Raw genomic sequence first — 22,258 nt, 5'->3', positions numbered from 1 at the left:
GGGAGGTTGTGGGGGCACAAGAGCTGAAAGGTTGATAGAACTTTCCAGAAAGTGACATTCATACCTTATCTTTGTTTTTAGATTCCCCTTTGGCGAAATGTTTTCTCTGTTTATACCATTGCTGAACGAACGGAACCTTACACTGTATTTATGCATTATTACGCTTGCGTCAGGTAGGATGATGCTGGCGCCATCAGAGGTCCAGGGTTTTCTATTCACTTGAGGTCCAGTCTTAGTGTCTTTCTTTTGTCCTCATGCTGGACTCTTCCATTGCAAGATGGACACTCAAGTTCATGAAACATCCTGACTGGGTTCAGATGGGAGGGAAGGTGGAAAGGGGGCTGGTGCTGTAGCAGCTGTGTCTGTCCCTTTTTATCAGGAGAGCACTTTCCTAGAGCAACCCTCCCTCTCCCCCAATGCACCACGCACGCACATACGCCCGACTTCAGCTAGTGCTCATTGACCCGGGTCAGAGGATCAACTCTAACACCAAGGGAAGCTGGGGAAGTGGGTAACAGGATTGTCATGATTGAAACTGACCGTGACCCACGATTTGAAGATGGGTTCATTGCTGCCCTGAACAAAATTGGGGTTCTGTTAGCAGAGAGAAGAAAAACAGATAGGGGATGAGGTACCTTTCAGTGTCTGCCCCAACACTCTATCACATTTTGGACAATTAGGGACTTTTCCTCCCTTGTTTATGGAGGGATATAGAAGCTCTGTTTTGGGGAGCCTCACAGTGCTGTAGGGAGACCTCTCCTCCCTGCCCTCAATAAGCTGCTAATTGTTGATCAAGTCAAGGTTCAAACCCAGAGTTCCAGCTCTTACCCCCTGCTGAACCCAGCACTCAGGGCGTCCTTGGGGTACAAGCCTGCTTTGGTGCCCTGGGAGGGGCAGCACTGCTCAGGCTGGCCTTCAGGCCTTCCTGCCCTGGACATCGACCAGGAGTCAGACCTCCTGGGTCCCATTCCCTCATGGACGAGCTGTGCGGACTTGGGCAAATGACTTAGCCTCTCTCAGCCTCAGACACCACATTATTTCACAAGAATAAATGAGATATGAAAGTGCATCAAAGAGCTAGGAAATCTAAACCTATTCTAGAAGAAAAAGTGTACTTAACATGCAGAAAAGAAAATAAAATCAACTAGCAAGCAGCCAACAAACTCCAGCTACTGTTACTATTACTGTGGCTATATTGGTGATTATTACCGTATTTACCCTGACAGATGGCTCTGTGGTCTCTGCTTTATGGCCCTCTCTCCTGGCCCTGGGCTGTCCATTCCGCTCAGTTTGTCTGAGGCACATCTTCTAGTGCAGGTGAATTCAAGGAAAGGTCCCAAGGGCGGCACTGTCTCTCCACCGTTGCCGTTCTAAACTTGTAGGCAGCCAGGCCTGGGAAACAGAAGCTTGATTTCTGAAGACATCCCGGGCAAACTCCACTTTTCCGTCCTCTGTCTTCACCCACTCTGACCTTCCTCGGTTCCAGAACTGAAGAGTGACATGCCCAGAAGAATTCAGCCCCACCCCGATCAGCAGGCACCCCCACACCCATGGATGCACCTTCTGGGGGTTACTTTTCCGAGGCCCCACCCCCCTGGCTTTATACTGGAAGATGATTGGATAGCTGTAGGGAAGCAGCACTGAGAGGCTGCCCCCCACCCCTCCCCCCACCCCCTTCTCCATTTGTTGTGAGCTGTCCCTGAGATAAAGGTATAACTTGGAGCTCCCTTCCCCCTAATCCTTGAGAATTACCTAAACTTTGGATGGGATTCCCTATGTGGTCGCCAGAGGGGGCGTTAAACATAGAGTCCAGTCCTGTCCCTTCCCAGCCTGCCTGAGGGAGTGTCTGCCGAGCTCCTGTCAAGCAACCCCCTCTCTCCAACCTCCAGCCACACTGGCTGTCCCTCAAAGGGGACAAACTCCCATCGTCGTCCTCCCTTTGCCCGAAGCTTCCCCAGCATCCCTGTAGGGCTCTATTCATCCTGTAGGTCTTAGCTTAAAATCACCTCCTTGACTGTTTAGTCCCCATCACAACCGCACCTGGCTCATTCTGGCACTTGTAACTCTTGCTATGTGCCATTGCTTGAAGTCACCTATCAGGATTTTTCTTCTGGGTGCCACCAAGAGGATTGCTTTGTCAAACGGAGACAGGTTTGTGATGGGTAATTTTATGTGTCAATTGGACTGAGCTGCAGACGCTCAGAGAGCTGGGTGTGTCCAAAGAGATTAGAATTTGAATTGGGAGAATGAATAAAGAAGATCAACCTCCCTGAGGCAGGTGGGTGTCTTCCCATCTCCTGGGGGCCTGAAGAAAACAAAAGGCAGAGGATTGGAGAAAAGGCTGTCTGCTGGAACTGGCGTGTTCATCCGTTTCTGCCCTCCAATTCCCTGCTGTGTCCTGGCTGGAGGTGTGTCTCTGAATGGCAGTGGATATAGCTTGTCGCAAACCTTCCCCCAACTCCAATTCCTGAGTTGGCAGTCCTGACTGGACAAAGTATCAGTCGGTGGTGTTACCCCAACTATACCCCAGGAAATTGGAAACATCTGGCTCAGTGCCATCCTGGAGCACTGGTAACAAAACCCCTGTAGATCTGACTCTTTTTCATTTGTTTTATTACCATCAATATATACAAAGTGGAAAATGACTTAATTTCATAATTTTAGCTTAGAAAGTTTATTTTGCATTTTATTCTGTTTGGGCATAAAATGGAAATGAAAACTTCCCAGGAGAAATCCTACCTTTGGGGGTTCTGAACGAGCCCATGAAACCTGACCTCAGATGACCCAGTCACCACTTGAGAGCACAGGAAAGTCATACCTTTTGGACTGACCCCAAAGAAAGGTCCTTTTTTTTTTTTTTGCCCAAGTCTCACGTTCAGCCTAAATCTACCCACATATTTGCCAAGTCCCTTCTGCTTATGTAACCATCCCGATTACATAGCCGCTTTGCTTCCTGCTGGGTTGTTTGGCAGTTGGCAAAGCTCTCAGCCTGAAGTTCCCTAGGCTCTCCGAGGAGCTGGCCACAAAGATCATTTTTAAAGCAAGTCTATGGAACTAAGTAAAGACTGCCATCAAGTAGCAGCCAGAATACTCATGTTGGATAAATAATTCTACCCCTGACCCCCTCTGAAAAGCAGAAGGATGCGCTCCAAGCTAGAGAGTTGAGTGTGTGCATTTTTAAAGCACAGGGTGGTAGCTGGCAGATACAGCTTATACGAATTAGCATGTAATACACATCATCACATGCATCCTTTGAAGCTCAGAATCTCTGTAAACGTATTTCCTCAATGTTTTAAAAACAATGAGTAACCTATAGGAAGGCGCAGTCCACTCTCGAGTTTCTCAAGATTGTATCCTCTTCAAAAATATTTAATCCCAGTGGGTTTTAACACTGATCTTATAAAAACAGATGGGTATGAGCTGAAATGAGATGCTTGGTAAATTTTTGGCACTATCATTATTATGTGTTTTACCTTTACATATTACAAAGACACATTCAGATATTTTAAAAAGAAAAATAGACACCAACCTGTCTTTTCAACCACACTGTACATTGTCAAGCTTGCACGACCATCTTTAGGCTAAAACAAACTTTGAAAACATGGTTACAGGTGCTGTACTACTAAGACAGAACTAAGACATTGGTATCCTGAAAAAAAAAGAAATCAACCCCTTTCTACCCCTCCAACAGCCAATAACAATTCCTGGGCTATGGGTCTGGCCAGGTTAGGGAACAGGGTTAGAATATTTTGTCAGTCTTTATGAAAGGCAAATGTTTAGTGTTCACATAACCGTAGTATGTTCTAAAATTAAATTATCATTAATAGAGTTTTTCATTCCTGATGACCCAGGGTTAGGGTTAGAATAAGCATCAAATAGAAATAAAAGCAAAGATTGGATTCTGCCTTAAAAAAAAAAAGTTTGCATTATTTGCATGGCTGGTCTTTCTCCAAACATGACATTGCTCACTAATTGTCTGGAACATTTCTCCTTTTTTTTTTTTTTTTTCCTTCTTTCTTTCAAAAAATGGAGTGGGCTTTGGGCAGCTGGAAAGCAGCCTTTTATGATCTCTTGCTGTGCATTCACAAATGAGTGCTTGAAAGAGCACGTGTTCAGGGCTCTTTTCTGGCAGAAGGAAAATATCTGGGCCTCAGATCCCACAAGATTAAGGTCCATGCTCCTGGCTGGGAGGAGAGTGTGTGCGTGTGTACAAAGCCCACTGCTGTCTCTGTTCCAGATGCTTCCTAAGAGAGCTCCCCAGACGTGGACTCCCAGCCATTCTCCCAAAGGCAGGGCAGCCAGAAAGGTTTTTTGTTGTTTGAAAAATCAGCTGATTGAAAACAATTCTAGAGAGCATGGGAAGGCACCCAAGAGGGCCCCCAAACCACTGGGCCAGTTTGCCTCTTCGACCTCTGGGCTGTCACTAGGGAGATGAATCAGCCTCGCACATGCTAGTCCATCCCTGCATCCTCACCCCCGCACCTGAATTTAGAAGATAATCTTCCAGATCATCACACAACCCACCAGTCCCACTGGGCTGGGGCTAAATGACCCTGATAAAAGACAAGGATGCTTGGAGTTCTCTGGAGGCTCAGCTGATTATAGATCTGGAGCTGTCAATACTGTGGCTTGGGTCACTGCTGTGGAGTGGGTTCGATCCCTGGCCCTGGCCCAGGAACTTCTGCATGCCACAGACATGGCAAAACAAAACAAAACAAAACAAAAACCAACAAGGATGCTCTTGAGAGTCACAAGATGCTATGAATTCCTTTCTGGCCAGAAATCCCGCCTTCTCTTCTCATTGGAGTTTGAGTTGTGTGAGTGGGTGCTGGTCATGGCTTTAAACCTCCTATGCCTGTTCCCCGGCACCTCCATGATTAAGCATTCATACCACCACCCAATATCTAAGCAGAGCTTCAGAGAATAGAAAAGTAGTTTCTTCTTTTAGGACCCACCTTCCCTCCAAAATATGTGATTGCAGGTATGTTCTGAAGGTGCCCCCTTTTAAAGGGACAGTGCACTTGAGGCTCCCGTATTTTGAGGGCTCTGGCATTCCAGGGAAACAGAGCTCAGCCCTGGATTTATCCCCTGTAACCCAAAGGCTTTTAACCATATGGGTGATGATGCTCATGCCTCCAAAGCCCATGGATCTACGATCACGGCTCAAGGGTGGCCTTGCTGAACACAGTGATCCACTCGGCACCTGGAGCACAAATGACCAGCTCTTTCATTGCTGAAAGAGTGTCACAGAAAAGAACATTTTATTAACTCGATTCCCTTACCCAGCATTCTCCCTCATCCGGTTCTTCACTGAAACTCTCACATCTCTCTTCTCTGAAAATTTGCCTTTGTCACTTGTCACCATTTTAGAAAGAAAACACTTTCTTAATTTGCCAGCATCCAGCGAGGCCAGGGTGGTGAAAGAGAAGGTTTCTGTAACACCCCTGCAGCTTTCAGGGGGACTGCAGGGGGGTGGGGAGGGGATAGGGCAAGACCTTCCAGAAGCTCGGAAAATTAGAAGGGAGGACACAGCTTGGTTTGGGAGCAGAGGTGTTTAAGTATCCATGCTAAATTCCAACCTAATCTTGGGACTCAGACTTGGACAAAGAACTCCATGAGCATGGATCTCGAAGATGCATGCAATCTGATGCAGCCATAGCAGGGCACTGCTGATGGGAGAAACAGCCTTTGGTTGTGTTTTTTATCTTCCCTCTGCTGCTGTGTTTGCTATTTTACTGATCCTCCACCCGCCTTCAGAGTGAGGCTGTGCCACGAGTTTGGCTGCAGCGGCAGTACATCTAACCACACCTATTTTTGATTTTAAATATAATAAATACAGCGAAGAAAACAGTAAATCATCAATAAAGTGTCCAAAGAAAAGACAGCTGACACGCTGGGGTTTTCCATCAAATGCCACGTAGTCTCTGGATGAAGTTCTCGAGGAGGTTGTAGTTGAGTTCATATGTGAAAGTTCCCATCTCAAGCGCAGCCTTCTCTAGATGGAAACCTCATATTCTCTGGTTTCCTGTGTGAGAGAGAGAGAAGCACAAATCTGATGACCCCTTGTGTGGCAGAGTGATTCATGATGGTTCTGGATCTTTACCCCTCTCTGTACCTAAGACACAGATTGGAATGTGACCTTGTAGTGCTCTTTACTCTGACCTTGAATTGCTTTAGCCCAGTGAGTTATGGAAAAATGGGATAGCAGGGAGGCTTGAAAAGGGCATGTGTGTTTCTGCTTGGGCCCTGCCCTCAGGCTATCATCATGAACAGAGCATGCCTTGATGGCCCTCAGCACCAGCAAGAGGATGAAGGGTGTGGACAGCAGAGCTGAGCCACCAGCCAACAATTAGCTAGTTTCAGATGTGTGAGTGAATACTAACATACCAGGACTACCACCCAGCTGAAATTCGCTGAAAACCTTGTCCTGGGGGCTGGTGAGCCAATGACTCTTTGTGGCTTTGAGTGACTAAGTTTTGGGATTGTTTGTTACTCAGTGTTATCATAGTGCTAGGTGACTGATACATATGCTAACACATATTAATAAGGTCTGGTTTCTAAAGTGCTATTTTTCATCAGCTTGACCTTCTTTTAGGATTCAGAAACAAGCTATACAGAATGTATAAATAACATATGACCTTGTCTTTCCAGTGCCATATCCAAAATGACTATGACATGTAGGCAGCAACCAGTTCAACTTCTCCAACATTCATAGAGTGTTTGTAATATACTCCAGGCCCGCAGGGCAGAGGAACAGGGAAACAGAAGTCTATGGCAGATGACAGTGTGGTGGGCAGACTGCAAGGTGGGCCTCATGATCCCTACCCTCCTGGTGTTCGGTTCTTGTCTGATCCCTTCCCCATAACAGTGGCAGGACCTCTGATTTGCTTCTAACCAACTGAATACAGCAAAGGTGCTAGGATGTCACTTCCATGTTTACATTATGTAGGATCATGACTTCTGTCTTGCTGGGAGACTCTCTCCCTCTCTCTTGCTGACTCTGAAAAAGCAAGCTGGCATGTCATGAGCTGTTCTCTGGGGATGGACAGACACATGGAAAGGAAGGGAGCTTGACAGCCTGCAAAAAACTGAGCCCCTGGATCCAACAACCTGCCAGGAACTGGATGCCACTGATGGCCATGTGGGCTTGGACATGAGATGAGCCTCAGATGAGAATGCAGCCCTGATTGACCCTGTGATGGTAGCCTCTAAGTCCTGGACAGGACACCCTCAGACGCTATGCCCAGACGCCTGACTTAAAGAATCTATGATAAGTGTGTGTCCCTGTAGTCTCCTAAATTTACCATATTATTGTTACATATCAACTGAAAACCCACCCAGGAGGTCAGAGTAAGGAGGAGTGAGGGAAGGTTAGCGGGGACAAGGAACACGTCAAGTTTAGGCCCCCCAGTATTGGGAGAGGATTGTATTATCATTCACAGTGAATGTGAAGGTTTGCGGTTTTGCAAAGGCACAACCAGCCTTCTGGCTCTTCACACGTGCCTCTGGGCCTCTACATGTAATCTTCCGTCTTCCTGGCATCTTCTTTACCTTGTATGTCTCAGCGTTCTCAAAGATGCCTTCTCCCGCCCCCTCCAAGTGTCCTCTGTCACACACTCAGAGCACTCTGTTCTTAAAAATGGCCCTTAAAAATCCTGGTTTGTTGCCATCAAGATCTTCAAGGGCATAGTTGGTTGTTTGAGGGTCAAGGGGAGGCAGGGGAGTATCATGATGAATGGAATCAGGTCGAGTTTGCATCCTGGCTCTTGGCTGTGTGTTCTGGCTGTATGCAACCTTGACCAACTCCTTCTTCCTCTCCTTGAACCTCAACGTCCTCATCAGTCAACCCGAAATAACTGGAGAACCTATCAAAAACAGTTGCGAGGATTCAAGTAGACTGTGCATTTAAGGTGCCTGGTCCATATCGCCTATATGGGCCAGAGTCTCCTCTGCAAGACTATAAACGCAGCAATGGAAGCACTGTGTCTGTTCAGCTCAGCTGTGTCCCTAGGACCCAACACAGATGTGGAGAATAATGCACATCGCCATTCACGAAGGAGTGGGGTTCAGGAAGACGTGTGGGAATACTAACGACAGCCCCCAGGCCACTGGTGGGCTCTGACCCATCTCAGCTGTCCCTCCATGGGTCTCTGGAGCAGCCCTTTCTTTCTGGGACCCTTCTGCTAAGAACCCATAGAGTGATAGGCTTGTTACCAGCTCACAAAAAGCCCTGGGTTCTCCAGCAGTTATCTCACTGCCTTTCTGGCAGCGGCGTGGCGAGCAGGAGGAAGTGAAACCTTTGGTTTCGATGTGTTCCAGCTCAGAGCAGACAAAGAGGGAAGTGGCAGGGAAAAGAGGCCCCCTTACCCCTGTCTCATAGATGGGGTTGTCGAACTCGGTTTCCACGGTGATCTGGCTGTAGGGGTGGGAGTAGACCAGGGGCAGGCGGAGGCTGGAGTAGTAGCGACATCTGGTGGAGAGATGGTTGAGGGAAGAGACGTTATTTTCCTGGACTAGGAGATGCCCCTACCACCACGAAGGGGCACAGTTGGCATCACTTCCTGAGCACCAGCACCTCCCCGAGTGACAAGGTGCGTGTGTAGAAACAGCCTCTTGCAGGTGAGAATACAAGTGGGGTGAAAGTGGAAATCATCACTGCTCCCAGCCTCTAACCCCCTCGGGGAGCCCCAAAGCCCTGTTCCTCCCCTTCCTGGGGAGGGGGTGGGGCTTAATGTATTTTCGCCTGTACACTGTTACCAGTTCCTCTTTAAGGCAGAGGGGGAAGAAAAGGGAGTTCCTGTTGTGGCTTAGTGGTTTAAGACCTGACTAACATCCATGAGGATGTGGGTTCAATCCCTGGCCTCACTTGGTGGGTTAGGATCTGGCGTTGCCCCAAGCTGCAGTGAAGGTCGCTGATGTGGTTCAGATCCCACATGGCTGGCTGTGGCTATGGCATAGGCTGGCAGCTGTAGCTCTGATTCGACACCTAGCCTGGGAACTTCCATATGTTGTGGGTTTGGCCCTAAAAAACAACAACAAAAGGCAAAGTGCAACAGCAATGATGATGAGCATTTATTAAGTATATCCTGTGTTGCCTCCAAGCAGCCCTCCCTGGGTATCTATTTGGAGCTGGTCTCTGTTCCCACACCCTCTTTCCTTTATTGTGTTTATCAGAGTGTGTTACAATTTATTTATTTCTCCTTTCCCCCTTCCAGACTGTGAGCTTCACACGGCAGGGACCATCTATATAGGCAAATGCCTGCCTCAGGGCCTTTGCATATGCTGCTTCTCTACTGGGAATCCTCCTCTCCCAGATATCTGCATAATTTACTGGTTACTTTTGAGTTCTTACTCAAATGTCATTTCTTGGTGGGGCCTCCTCTACCTCCCCCATTTATTTTTATTTTATTTTACTTTATTTTAGTCACAGGAATGCCAGATCTGAGCCATGCCTGCAACCTACATCACAGCTCACAGCAACACCGGATCCTTAACCCACTGAGAGAGGCCAGGGATGGAATCTGCAACCTCATGGTTCCTAGTCGGATTCGTTTCTGCTGCGCCATCATGGGAACTCTTACTTCCTCTGTTTAAAAAACAACCACTGGGGAGTTTCCATCATGGCGCAGTGGAAACGAATCTGACTAGGAACCATGAGGTTGTGGGTTTGATCCCTGGCCTCGCTCAGTGGCTTAAGGATGTGGTGAAGGTTGCAGATGCGGCTCGGATCTGGCATTGCTGTGGTGTCGGCCGGCGGCTACAGCTCCAATTAGACCCCTAGCCTGGGACCCTCCATATGCCATGGGTGCGGCCCTAAAAGTACAAAAAGACAAAAAAAAAAGACAAAAAAAAAGCAACCACTGCTCACTGCCCAGATCCCTTTTTCTCTCTTCCAAGCTTTCTTTTTCTTCCCGCATTTATCACTTTCTATTGTACTACTTACTTTTTCTTTTCTTTTTTTCTTTTCTTTTCTTTTTTTTTTGCCACACTGACAGCATGTGGAAGTTCCTGGGCCAGGGATTATAGCAGTGACCTGAGCCATCATAGTGAAAATGCCAGATCCTTAACTGCTAGGCCACCAGGGAACTCCCTACTTACTTTTATTGTATAATGTATTGTCTGTCTTTCCTCATAGAACCTCATTAAAACCATTTGTTTTGTTTACAATGATGGTCTTAGAGCCCAGAAAATAGCCCAGCGCATAGCAGGTGCTCAATAATTGTGAAATTGAATGAATTGGTGAATATAATATCCTAGCCATGGCTGAATACCTTCCTCATTAAAGATAGGTTCTAAGATCCCCAACACCTGGGGTGATGACATTAGATGGCCAATACATATTTTTTGAATAAGAGAATGAATGAATGACAGGATAGATGAGTCCATGTGCCTGGCAATAGGAAATGTCTCCCTCCCCCTAAACCCCCGTTCCACGAGATCTGGGACAGTGTCTGCGTGATCTGCTACAGAGGGCTGATCTAAAGATTTCCCCCAGAGTTGAACTGAATCACGCCATCCCTACAACCACACCAATGCCATTGTCCCCAAAGCTATGGGCAGAGACCCCGAGGCTCAGAGACGGGACACGCGCTGTCTCCTAGCGTGCTGGTGGTTCAGTGGATGGCAGCCCCCACCCCCACCCACAGCCCTGCCCTGTACCTGGTGATGTAAATGTAGGCGCCTCCCAGAAGTAAGGAGATGATGAGGACCGGGATGAAGATGGCCAGCGCCATGTTTCCCCCTTCCAGAGATGTCTCGGCTGCCGCTTCTGCTACTAAACACACAGCCAGTGAGGGCACCTGGCTGCCAGGCGAGCCCCTGCCCTCCCAGGCCTGCACCCACCCAGAGAGCTGATGCCACTGAGCCATGGCCACTGGAGAACCCTCTCCAGAAGGGAGGAGAGGCAGAGACGAGAGGAGACGATGCTGGCTCTTTGCAACAGAGCCCAGACCCTCCCTTGGCTGGGGGGGGGGGTCAAGATGCTACCAAGAATGACACTCTTTTAACCCATGTTCTTGGGGGGGATGGTTACCAGTTGAAATATGGTTAAAATTCAGTTCAAGGGACGATTTGGAGAAAATCCCAAACGTGCTCACTGGAACAGCAGACTGGCTAGACATTCCATGGAAAAGAGGGAGCTTGTTGTGTCTAGACTGGCAGGTCCTTCCCAGAGCTGCTTAATCAGACTCTCCAGCAGAGGGCGCTGGGCAGCCAGGTCAGTTCTCAGCGCCGCACAGTGTGATACCTTGGAGGCCATGGGCTGCACACTCTCAGGTAACCCCACCTGGCGCTTCCTGCTACCTCCCAATGGTGTATGGAAATCACATGAACTGTGATGATTACTGTGGAGGTGGGAGGTGGGGATGGGGGCGTTTTCCCAGCGAGGCTTGAAGGAAGACCCCACATCCCTTCTGGACACGTGGCCTCTATCCCTTTGCATTCTCCAAGGCCACGTCTAACAGAGCCTGGCTGTACGCCCATCTATAATCCATTAGCCACCACTCTTTGGGTCTGAAAAATCAATCCTAATATCCATGATAAAAGCGTGAGCACAGAGCTTTACTCTGGTCTCATCCTTTCTGAGCAACCCAGGCCTTTGAGAGTTTCTCATGGTTCATCGGTCAGCAGAGCAGAAGGAAGGGCCCAAAGCAAAGGAAGGACCTGAAGAGAGCCTAGCATCATAAATGCCTTTCCAGGGGAGTGACTAAGATGTTCCCCCCTCCACCCCCACATATATTGAACCCTAGCTCTGTCTGCTTGGATTAAAATGTCATCTGCTGCAAAAAAGACCAAAGACATGTAATTCCCATCTCCCCAGCTTCTGGGTGAACTACTTATTGTCAGAAAGATAAGTGGCTCCAAAAGAATTTTTAAAAATGTCAAATTTGTCAAAACCCTATTTTTTAAAAGAATGAAACAAAATAATTTTTTTCCTTATTTTTTTTTAAGCAAAGTGAGTAGTTTTGTACTACACTGAATGAAGGTTATATTGAATGCAGAACATTTTATGTATGAGAGGGGTTGAAAAGGGAAGGAACCACAAGAACAAAATCTTGGGTCCCCTTTAGCATCTGTTCCACATTAATAAATCTCACTTGGTAATTTCTAGCAAAAGAACAGAAAGCAAGGGGAGGGGATCCAGGGCCAGCTATGCTGGGGAAGAGAAGACAGAGGGGAAAACAGACCACTGAGCATCCCCTGGGGAGGACCGTTCCTCCCCAAACCAGGAAGATGCGAGCATGGAAGCTGAGCATCTTTGGACTTAGTTCCTCAAATAGCACCACGTGGCTGAAAATGCTACAAGAGGGCTATGCCTTTCTCAGGCACATGTTGTTCTCAGATGTTTTGACCTTGTCCTTATGAAAAACTGGCACCAGATCTCTTTTGGGTCATAAGTTGCCAATTCAAAGATTTTTTTTTTCTTTATGATAACATTTATTTTAAAATTAACTCCAGCAGTGGGAAGGCCGAATTTTTGCTTATTTTTTTTTAAGCACCTGGATAAGGATATTGAAAGACCTGCCCTTGCTCTCTGCTCTCAGCTTGGCTTATTAGATTTTTCCATCGTGGGACTCACCTTCTAAAGCGTGTTCAAAGCTGTCCTGATTAACTGAAAGAGAAGCCAGAAGCATTGGTCAATGTCGGGTGAATGCACCCTGTCTGCATGAAATGAAACCCCCAGAATGTCTGTGTCATGCTTTTAAAAACCTTGGGCTACCGGAATTAGTGCAAATGCCTGAGTTCCTGCCTAAGTTCCTGAGAGAAGATGAGATAGATACCAAAGAAACAGGGCAATAATTACTGCATATTCACCAATAGTCAGATACTGTGTGTGGAGAGCTTTATGTATATTTCATTTGCACATGGAACGCTCATGACATTCTCATGAGGTAGATGCTAGTACCGTCCCCATTTAACAGATGAGCAAACACAGGTTCAGAGAAACCAAGTAACTGGAACTCTCTGGAGTTCATTCACTTCCCCACCTTCTCTGGACAACTTCTTGCAAGTTCAGGATAACAGGGGCTGGCATCTTCGTGCTTTGGTCTCAAACTCATCCAGATAGCTGAACACAAGAACATACCCACATGGACAGGGTTCAAGGATGCCAAGCCCCAGAGTGAAGGGCTTTGATGAAAAGACTATAGGATAAGGTCATGGGAAGGGGTGGCCCCCAAAGGCCCAGCTGTCGTCATGTCCTAATCCAGAGACTTCCTAAACAGTGCCTTGGTCAAAGTGACTCGCTGACTGTCGTCATTGCCATGTGATGGTAAACACATCAGTCTTACTAAAAACTAGCTTACTAACTATCTGAGTACAGACAGCTCTGGACCCAGGCCATTAAGAAAAAGGGCAGATGTTCTCCATTCAAGGCGTGAATTGGACCTTGACTGTCTGTCTGGGAGGGCACGAGCTCCCGTGGAATGTTAGAAATGGGAGGAAATGTTGAACCTCTGATTGTGATCAGTGGGCCCTCGGTGACAGGTGCTAAAATGCAGCTTCCTGGGCCCTTTCCTGGATCTGCCAGGGAGGCATCTTTGGGGGTGGACACCTGCAGCTCTCGCCAACTCCCCAATAATTCTGGTGCTGCTGAACCAGCCACCGACTCTCCTTTAGAAACCCTGATCTGAACTCACCCAGTTATTTCATACTAGGGGAAACCAAGGTCAGAGACCACTGCCTCAAATGGGCCTCAAATTCAAAGTGCATGTGATCAACCCAGAGCCTGTTAAAAATGCTTATTCTAGGAGTCCTACCCCCACTGATTCTGATTTTATAGATATGGGACTAATGAACGGCCTGGGTGATTCAGATGCTCGGGTGACTGGTAGGTGGGAGGCTCATGGCAGCCTGCTGAAGAAGAGGCAGGGAAATTATAATTAGGAGAGGGAGTTCCCATTGTGGCTTAGTGGGTTAAGAACCTGATGTAGTGTCCATGAGGATGCGGGTTCCATCCCTGACCTCACTTGGTGTTAAGGATCCAGTGTGAGTGCAAGCTGTGGTGTAGGTTGCAGATGTGGCTCGGATCTGGCGTTGCTGTGGTTGTGGCATAGGCTGGCAGCTGGAGCTCCAATTCAACCCCTGGCCTGGGAATTTCCATATGCCACAGAGGCGTCTGTAAAAAGGAAAAAACAATTAGGAGAAGTGGGTTCAAATCCTAGCTTTGTCTCGTACCAGCTGTGTGGTTTTGGGAAAGTCACTGAGCTTCTCTGAGCCTCTTTGTCCAATATGTGTGAAACAGGTAAGCTGACTCACCTATCTCAGAGTATAGTCATGAAGCTTCAATGAAGTGACTCAGGGACTATGTTTTTTATATAGGTAAAATTCACATAACACAAAAGTAACCATTTTCATATTCAATGTACAATTCAGCAACCTTTAGTACATCCACCAGTTGTGCCACTGCTACCTCTCTCCAGTTCTAAAACATTTTCCTCATCTCAGAAGGAAACTCTGTATCAGTAACTCCTTCCTTTCCCTAGCCCCTGGGAAGTCTTGAGTCCCGTCTCTATGGATCCACCTATTCTGGGTATTACATTCAAATGGAATCATACAATATGTGACCTTTTGTGTCTGGCTTCTTCTACTGAGCATAGCCTTTTCAAGGGTCATCCATGTCATAGCAGGGTTTAGTACTTCATGTCTTTCTATGGCTGAACCACATTCCCTTGTATGAATATACCACATTCTGCTTATCCATTTCATCATTGATAGACATTTGGGTTATTTCCATCTTTTGTGAATAATGCTGCCATGAACATTCATGTACAAGCATTGGTTTGAATCCCTGTTTTTCAGTTTTCAATTACTTTGTGCCTATACCTAGGAGTAGAAATTCTGGCCGGGAAAGTATTTTTAAGCCCTAATGCTGAACTTCATGAATAGGAGGCATCTGGGGATCCCTTGAAATTATGGGTTGCAAGGATAAACATAAACACTGCACATTTCTGTTCTCCCTGGTGAGAGAATTCAGAGCTTCCTGCCTGATTCCCAAAAGGGTATTATTACCATAAAAGGTTAAATCCACTCGAACATATTGAGGCTATGATTATGAATTTCACACTTCCAAGACATAGACAAATGGATCCAAGTCTCGCCAGGTGTGTAATAACTTAATTTCAACGATAACTATTTCACTGATTCTGAAATACATTTTCCCCCTTTTTACATCTCTGAGATGGAGCGGGGCCAGTGTGTTACAATCAACGGGGTGTTAAAATTGCTGCCACCAGGTGGCGCTCACGATGCCCGTGCATGCACAAACTTCCCCATCCTCTGCCTTGGAGGATGGGTGGGAGCAGCTCGGGACCACGCCCCAGGGGCCACAGGGGAACAGCTGTGGAACCAAGTGGTTGGGGGAAGGGGTACAGGAGACAGGAAACGTTTAAGCCCACGCTCTCCAAGCGGGAGTCAAAAGATTTTTTTATGATAAAAATCTAAGCCCTCGTAGTAAGTAAAAACAAAGATGCTAAGCCAGGAGAAGGCACAGTGTCATAGTTTAATTGGCAGCTATTTCCTCCTTTCTCAGCGGTGCAGGAAAGAGTGGTGGCATCTTAGACCTAGTGCAACACAGGAGCTCGCCTTTTTAGAGCAGATTTAGAATTGCTGCAAGTCAGTCCTGACTTCTCTGTATCCCTTAGTCCCTGAGGAATTGGGTCCGTTTCCTTACCTTTACAGACGGGCAGTGGCCCGTTCCAGTGGGATGGCTGTCCCAGGATGCAGCGGATGGTCACTTCGCCCATGAGCTCGAAGCCCTCATAGCACATGAAGGTGAGGGACTCTCCTGGCAGGTAGAGCCGCTTGTATAGGATTTGGTACCCGTTTTCAGGTAACCCTGGGTTGTCACATGCCAGGGACTCCTCCGCTGAAATGCAAGCCAAAAAGAGCTCTGATGAGATGATGCACATCTCTGCAGACTCCTCAGAGCCTGTGCAATCTGAGGCCAGTCTCTCTGGCATCATTTCTCAGTGCTCCTGCCTCACATTGAACTGTTTCCAGCACCTCAAACTCACCTTTCCCTCTCCTGCCTCTGGGCATGGGGTACACATGGGTACAGTAGAATGTCCTGTGCTGTGGCATCTGGGTTAAAATCTGGGTTCTGCTACTTACTAGCTGTGTGACATCCAGCAAGAGCCACGACCTCTCTGAGCCTCAGTTTCCTCATCAGTAAAATGGGAGTAAGAGCAGTACCTACCTCCTAGGCACTTGGAAGATTAAATAAGATAATGTGTGCAAATGCAGGTACTCAGTAAATGATGGGCAGCAGTGTTGCTAAATTATGAACTATTCTTCTTGCCTCTTACCTTATACCTCACCTGCCCACCCAGTCTGGGTAAGTTTTACCTTTTGATACTCAGTCCTTATGTCTCCTCCGCCAGGAAACCTTTCCTGATGCCCCCACCCCTAACCGAGTCATTAATCTTTTTGGTTCTTCCTCCACCACAGCATCGCATATACTGTATTGTATTTAATTATTTAGTATCAGTTTCCCTCACGGGAGATGAGCCTCTTATGGCATACTGGAAGCCCAGGGCCTAGTATACAGTAGGAACATCATAAATGACCCCAAATACACAGTAGGAGCACCATAAATGACACCCAGTAGCTTAAGACTTATTGCCGAGTTGAACCTGCTGCCTTAACCCATTCCAGGGCCAGTGGGTGATCTAGTTCCTTTTCAGCACCTGGATGAAATGGATGGACAATAAAACTGCTTTGCACACAATACTACACATCCTATAACATTAAAAAAATTATAGTCTCCCAAGGCTACAGAAATAAAAACAAAAATAAACCAATGGGACCTAATCAAGCTGACAAGCTTTTGCACAGCAAAGGAAACCATAAGAAAACCAAAAAGACAACCTACAGAATGGGAGAAAATAGTTTCAAACGATGCAACTGACAAGGGCTTAATTTCTAAAATATACAAACAACTTATACAACTCAACAGAAAAAAAAAAAAAAACAACAACTCAATTGAAAAATGGGCAGAAGACCTGAATAGACATTTCTCCAAAGAGGATACACAGATAGCCAACAGGCACATGAAAAAATGCTCAACATCACAAATTATTAGAGAACTGCCAATCAAAATTACAATGAGGTACCACCTCACACCGGTCAGAATGGCCATCATTAATAAGTCCACAAATAACAAATGCTGGAGAGGGTGTGGAGAAAAGGGAACCCTCTTGCACTGTTGCTGGGAATGTAAACTGGTACAACACTATGGAAAACAGTATGGAGGTACCTCAGAAAACTAAATATAGAACTACCATATGATCCAGCAATCCCACTCCTGGGTATATATCCAGACAAAGCTTTCACTGAAAAAGACACATGCACCCATCCCTATGCTCATAGCAGCATTATTCACACTAGCCAAGCCATGGAAACAACCTAAATGTCCATCGACAGATGAATGGATTAAGAAAATGTGATATATATAAACACAATGGAATACTACTCAGCCATAAAAAGAACCAAATAGGGAGTACCCATTGTGGCACAGTGGTGAACGAATCCGACTAGGAACCATTAGGTTGTGGGTTCGATCCCTGGCCTTGCTCAGTGGGGTCAAGGATCTGGCGTTGCCGTGAGCTGTGGTGTATGTCACAGACGCGGCTTGGATCCCGCGTTGCTGTGGCTCTGGCATAGGCTGGCAGCTACAGCTCTGATTAGACCCCTAGCCTGGGAACTTCCATATGTCATGGAAAGTGGCCTTAGAAAAGGCAAAAAGACAAAAAAAAAAAAAGAAAAAAATAATGCCGTTTGCAGCAACATGGATGGAATTAGAGACTCTCATACTAAGTGAAGTCAAAAAAAGAAAGACAAATACCATATGATACCATTTATACCTGGAATCTAATATATAGCACAAATTAACCTATCTACAGAAAAGAAACAAATTCATGGACTTGGAGAACAGATTTGTGGTTGCCAAGGGGGAAGCGGAGGGAGTGGTATAGACTGGGGGTCTGGGGTTAATAGATGGAAGCTATTGCATTGGGAGTGGATAAGCAATGAGATCTTGCTCTGTAGGACAGGGAACTATACCTAGCCACTTATGATGGAACATGATGGAGAATAATGTGAGAAAAAGAATGTATATATATGTATGGGTGGGTCACTTTGTTGTACAGCAGAAATTGACAGCACATTGTAAATCAACTACAATAAAAATTTAAAAATTGTATTATTAAAAAATGTAAACTGTGGTAACATCTACACAGTATAAAATTTACCATCTTGGAGTTCCCGTCATGGCTCAGTGTTTAACGAATCTGACTAGGAACCATAACATTATGGGTTTGATCCCTGGCCTTGCTCAGTGAATTAAGGATCTGGCATTGCTGTGAGCTGTGGTGTAGGTCGCAGATGAGGCTCGGATCTGGTGTTGCTGGGGCTCTGATGTAGGCCGGCGGCTACAGCTCTGATTAGACCCCTAGCCTGGGAACTTCCATATGCCCTAGAAAAGACCAAAAAAAAATTGTTTTTTTTACCCATCTTAACCATTTTAACTGTACAGTTCAGTAGTGTTAAGTACCTTCCCACTGTTGTGCAATCCATTTCCAAAATTCTTTTCATCTTCCCCAAGTGGAAACTCTGTACCACAAAACACTAACTTCCCATCCCTCTTCCTAACCAACCCTTGGCAACCGTCATCCTGCTTTCTGTCTCTATGAATGTGACTATTCTAGGAACCTCATAGAAGTGGAATCATACAGGATTTGTCCTTCTGTGTCTGGGTTATTTCACTTTAACATGTCCTCAAGGTTCACTCATGTTATAGCAGGGGTCAGAATTTCCTCCCCCTTTTTTTAAGGCTGAACCATATTCCATTGTATGGATAGACCACATTTTGTGTCTTCATTCATCCACTGACTGACACTTGAATTGCTTCGCCCTTTGGCTCTGATGAGTAATGCTGCTACCAACATGGATGTGCAATACCTCTTTGAGACCCGGCTTCAATTCTTTGGGTACATACCCGGAAGTGCAATTTTTGAGGAACCTCCATACCATTTTCTGCAGCGGCAGCACAATTTTACATACTCACAGAGAACAAGAGTTTCTTTTTTTATTTTTATTTTTTGCTTTTCGGGGCTTCACCCACGGCACATGGAGGTTTCCAGGCTAGGGGTCGAATGGGACCTACAGCTGCCGGCCTATGCCACAGCCACAACAATTCCGGATCTGAGCTGCGTCTGCGACTGACACCACAGCTCACAGCAATGCCGGATCCTTAACCCACTGAGCGAGGCCAGGGATTGAACCCACAACCTCTTGGTTCCTAATCGGATTCATTTCTGCTGAGTCACAATGGGAACTCTGTGAACAAGGGTTTCAATTTCTCCACACCCAACCTAAAACACTTTTTTTTTTTTCTGGATCTTGCTTTGCTGTATGAAGACCCAAGTCTTTACCTATCACAGCTGCACCTGCCATCAGCGTTTCAGAGAAACAAGCTTCTGTCAATAGCTTACAATACTTGATTAGTGAAACTCTCGGAAGAAATGACATGCTGTCTTTTTCACCTGAAGGATTCCTGTAATATATGAGTGATTCTTACAACTTACTTGTGTAATTCCCCAGCTTGTCATCATCCCAACTCTGCAGATCCTCAGTTCAGAACACGGAACAGGTGGGTCTTTTATTATTTCCTACCAGATGATTCAGATGCACAGGAAAAGAAGCAGGGTCTCCTGGCTGGGCTTTGTCCATCTGCATCTTGCCTCCTCTGGTGGTTTTACATTTTACATTGAACTGGTCACACTTGGCCAGATGGGTTACACCATTTTACCCCTTTGCACGTTGCTCATGCTGATACTACTGTCTGAAATGCCCTTCCTCTTCCTGTCAGAGGAGAGTACAGAGGAAAGATGTGGCCCTTAATCTTCATCTGCTGGCATCAGGGGTCTTTGCAGCTCTTTATGGCAGGACCCATGACTCACTTTAATTAATTAATTAATTAATTAATTAATTAATTTTTGTCTTTTTAGGGCTGCACCTGCGGCATATGGAGGTTCTCAGGCTAGGGGTTGAATCAGAGCTGCAGCTGCTGGCCTACACCACAGACACAGCAACATGGGATCCGAGCCGCATCTGTGACCTACACCACAGCTCACGGCAATGCCGGATCCTTAACCCACTGAGCGAGGCCAGGGATTGAACCTGTGTCCTCATGGATGCTAGTCAGATTCGTTTCCACTGAGCCACGATGGGAACTCCCCATGACTCACTTTTAAATGATAAAGTTCAGCGAAGATGAAGGGATTGTCACCTTTGTAAGGATGTCACACCAGACTGTGATTCTGTCTTGGCAGCAGACATTCTTACTGCCTTTGGAGGAAAGACTGGCCATGCTGGGAGCTGCCCTATGGAGAGGCCCATGTCGCAAGGAACTGAGGGTGACCTCTGGCCAACAGCCTGCAAGGAACTGAGACATCAACCAAACATGCTCAGAAGTGGCGCCTTCCCCTGTTGAATCTTCACATGAGACCCCAGCCCCAGGGTCTCTCTTGTGAGAGGTTCTGAACCAGAGGACCCAGTTAAGCTGTTCCCAGGCTCCTGACTCATAGAAACTGTAAAATAATACACACATGCTGTTTTAAGCATCTTATTTTGCAAGATGGATCTTAAGAATCCCCCCAAGGATCCAGATCTGCCCCCAACAGCATGAATTCCCCTGTCATTGGAAGCTATCTATAACCTTCACAGACTTCCATCCTGGCCTCAGAATCTTTTACAGCACTGTTTGATTCTCACCTTGGCCACTGTCTCCCAGTTTGGAATCTCATCTAGTGTTCATGCCAGGAATTCCAGTGCCCAGCACAATGCCTGGCCCACAGGAAGCATTCATTCATTTATTGGGTTAACAAATGTTCATTAAGCACCTATTATGTGCCAATATGTAGGCAGCACTGAGGACACAGAGGTGAATAAAACAGATATAACTCCTGGCCTCATGGAGCTTGTGGGTAGGAGGCACAGTGTATAATAGAAGTTCCCATCTAGACTCTGTGAGTTTGACCTACATGTGGGCTCTACTTAATCTGTCCAAAGCAGGGTATTTCTGGCTTCTTTGGAAACCTTGGAAGATGGAGCAATACTGGGTTCACAAAGCTACACAGCAATAATTATGACATGGCACTCAAACACTCAAGTCACATGGGGTTGAGTAGAAGCTGTCCCCCTTAGATATGTAATGTGTTCCCCAGTTGATCACAATCCCTACCACTCTCTATTATCCTACACATAGTATCTGCCTGACATTTAGAAAGGCATTTAACTAGATCACCCCTTCAATGAACACATGGATGAATGGCTATGTTTTTGTGACAGTAATCACCACTAATGAAGAATCTGGGCTTTGATTTCTTTGACTGGGTGGTTGGGTAGGGACTTTCCTAGAAGGTTCTTAAGGTCCCTGGGGCTCCAACCTCTTGAGGAGGAAAGACTTTTAATCTTTGTATTTTAACAGCAGTCTTCAGCAGGGGTTAAGAACTGTTTTCTTCCCATGCCTGCAATCCAGGCAGCTCAGAAGCCAGCTTGTGGAAGGGACTTGCTGGGTCCCTTTGCAGCTGGGAGTGCATCTTGTATGACAGTGTGGATATGTCTTGGCAGGCATGAGTACTTGTATTCGGAAAACACTAAATGAGTGTTTACTGCACGCCAGGCAATGCACCCAGTAGTGGGGCCCGAAGGCGAATCAGACAACTTTCCTGCCCTCTGGAGACCTGGTCTTGAGGCTTTCAGTGGGTGGGAAAATAAATGTAAATAGACATGTTAACAAAAACTGGAAAGAACACCTCCACCCCTCTAACAAACAAACAAACAAAAACAAAAACAAAACAAAGACAAAAAAACCCCAAAGCAGTTGCTGTCAGAGAGAAAAATGCAGAAGAGTAAGGCACACCTGGAGGAGACCCCTAATCAGCTGGGGGGAGGGCTACAGAACCTCTGAGGGAAGGAGGCGGAGGTATTGACTAGAGTTCCCTTTAGTGCAGATGCCCAGAAACGAGGCACCAGATGGTTCTGCTGATGCCTGACCAAAGCTCATCCTTACACTAATCCAAGGTCATCCCTATGCTTGAAGTTCACGCACGGCCGCTTCAGAGCACCCTGGACACATAGCCAATGTTTCTGTGTCTGGGCTCCAATCAAACCATGATCCCCTCCGTCAACTAATCGTGGGAAACTTTAAAGACAGCACTGTATTATGTGTCCATGGAAGACACCTAGATAGATCGGT

General features: G+C 46.5%; 1 protein-coding gene across 1 annotated transcript in view; it reads right to left on the bottom strand.

Annotated features, from left to right (window-relative positions):
- Positions 1-4,685: 4,685 nt before the first annotated feature.
- SEZ6L (seizure related 6 homolog like) overlaps positions 4,686-22,258 on the bottom strand; it is a 194,617-nt gene continuing 177,044 nt past the window's right edge. Inside the window, exons 13-17 of the mRNA XM_047762107.1 lie at positions 15,671-15,865; positions 12,578-12,610; positions 10,660-10,774; positions 8,368-8,470; positions 4,686-6,025 (exon numbers count right to left, since the gene is read on the bottom strand). Of these exons, the coding sequence (XP_047618063.1) occupies positions 5,996-6,025; positions 8,368-8,470; positions 10,660-10,774; positions 12,578-12,610; positions 15,671-15,865 (476 nt within the window). The 3' untranslated portion in view covers positions 4,686-5,995. The remainder of the gene's footprint in view (positions 6,026-8,367; positions 8,471-10,659; positions 10,775-12,577; positions 12,611-15,670; positions 15,866-22,258) is intronic.

Source organism: Phacochoerus africanus, chromosome 15 (genome assembly GCF_016906955.1).
Source record: "Phacochoerus africanus isolate WHEZ1 chromosome 15, ROS_Pafr_v1, whole genome shotgun sequence".
Lineage (NCBI taxonomy): Eukaryota > Metazoa > Chordata > Mammalia > Artiodactyla > Suidae > Phacochoerus > Phacochoerus africanus.
Note: the sequence above shows the minus strand (reverse complement) of the source record. Positions and strands in the feature narration are given on the sequence as shown.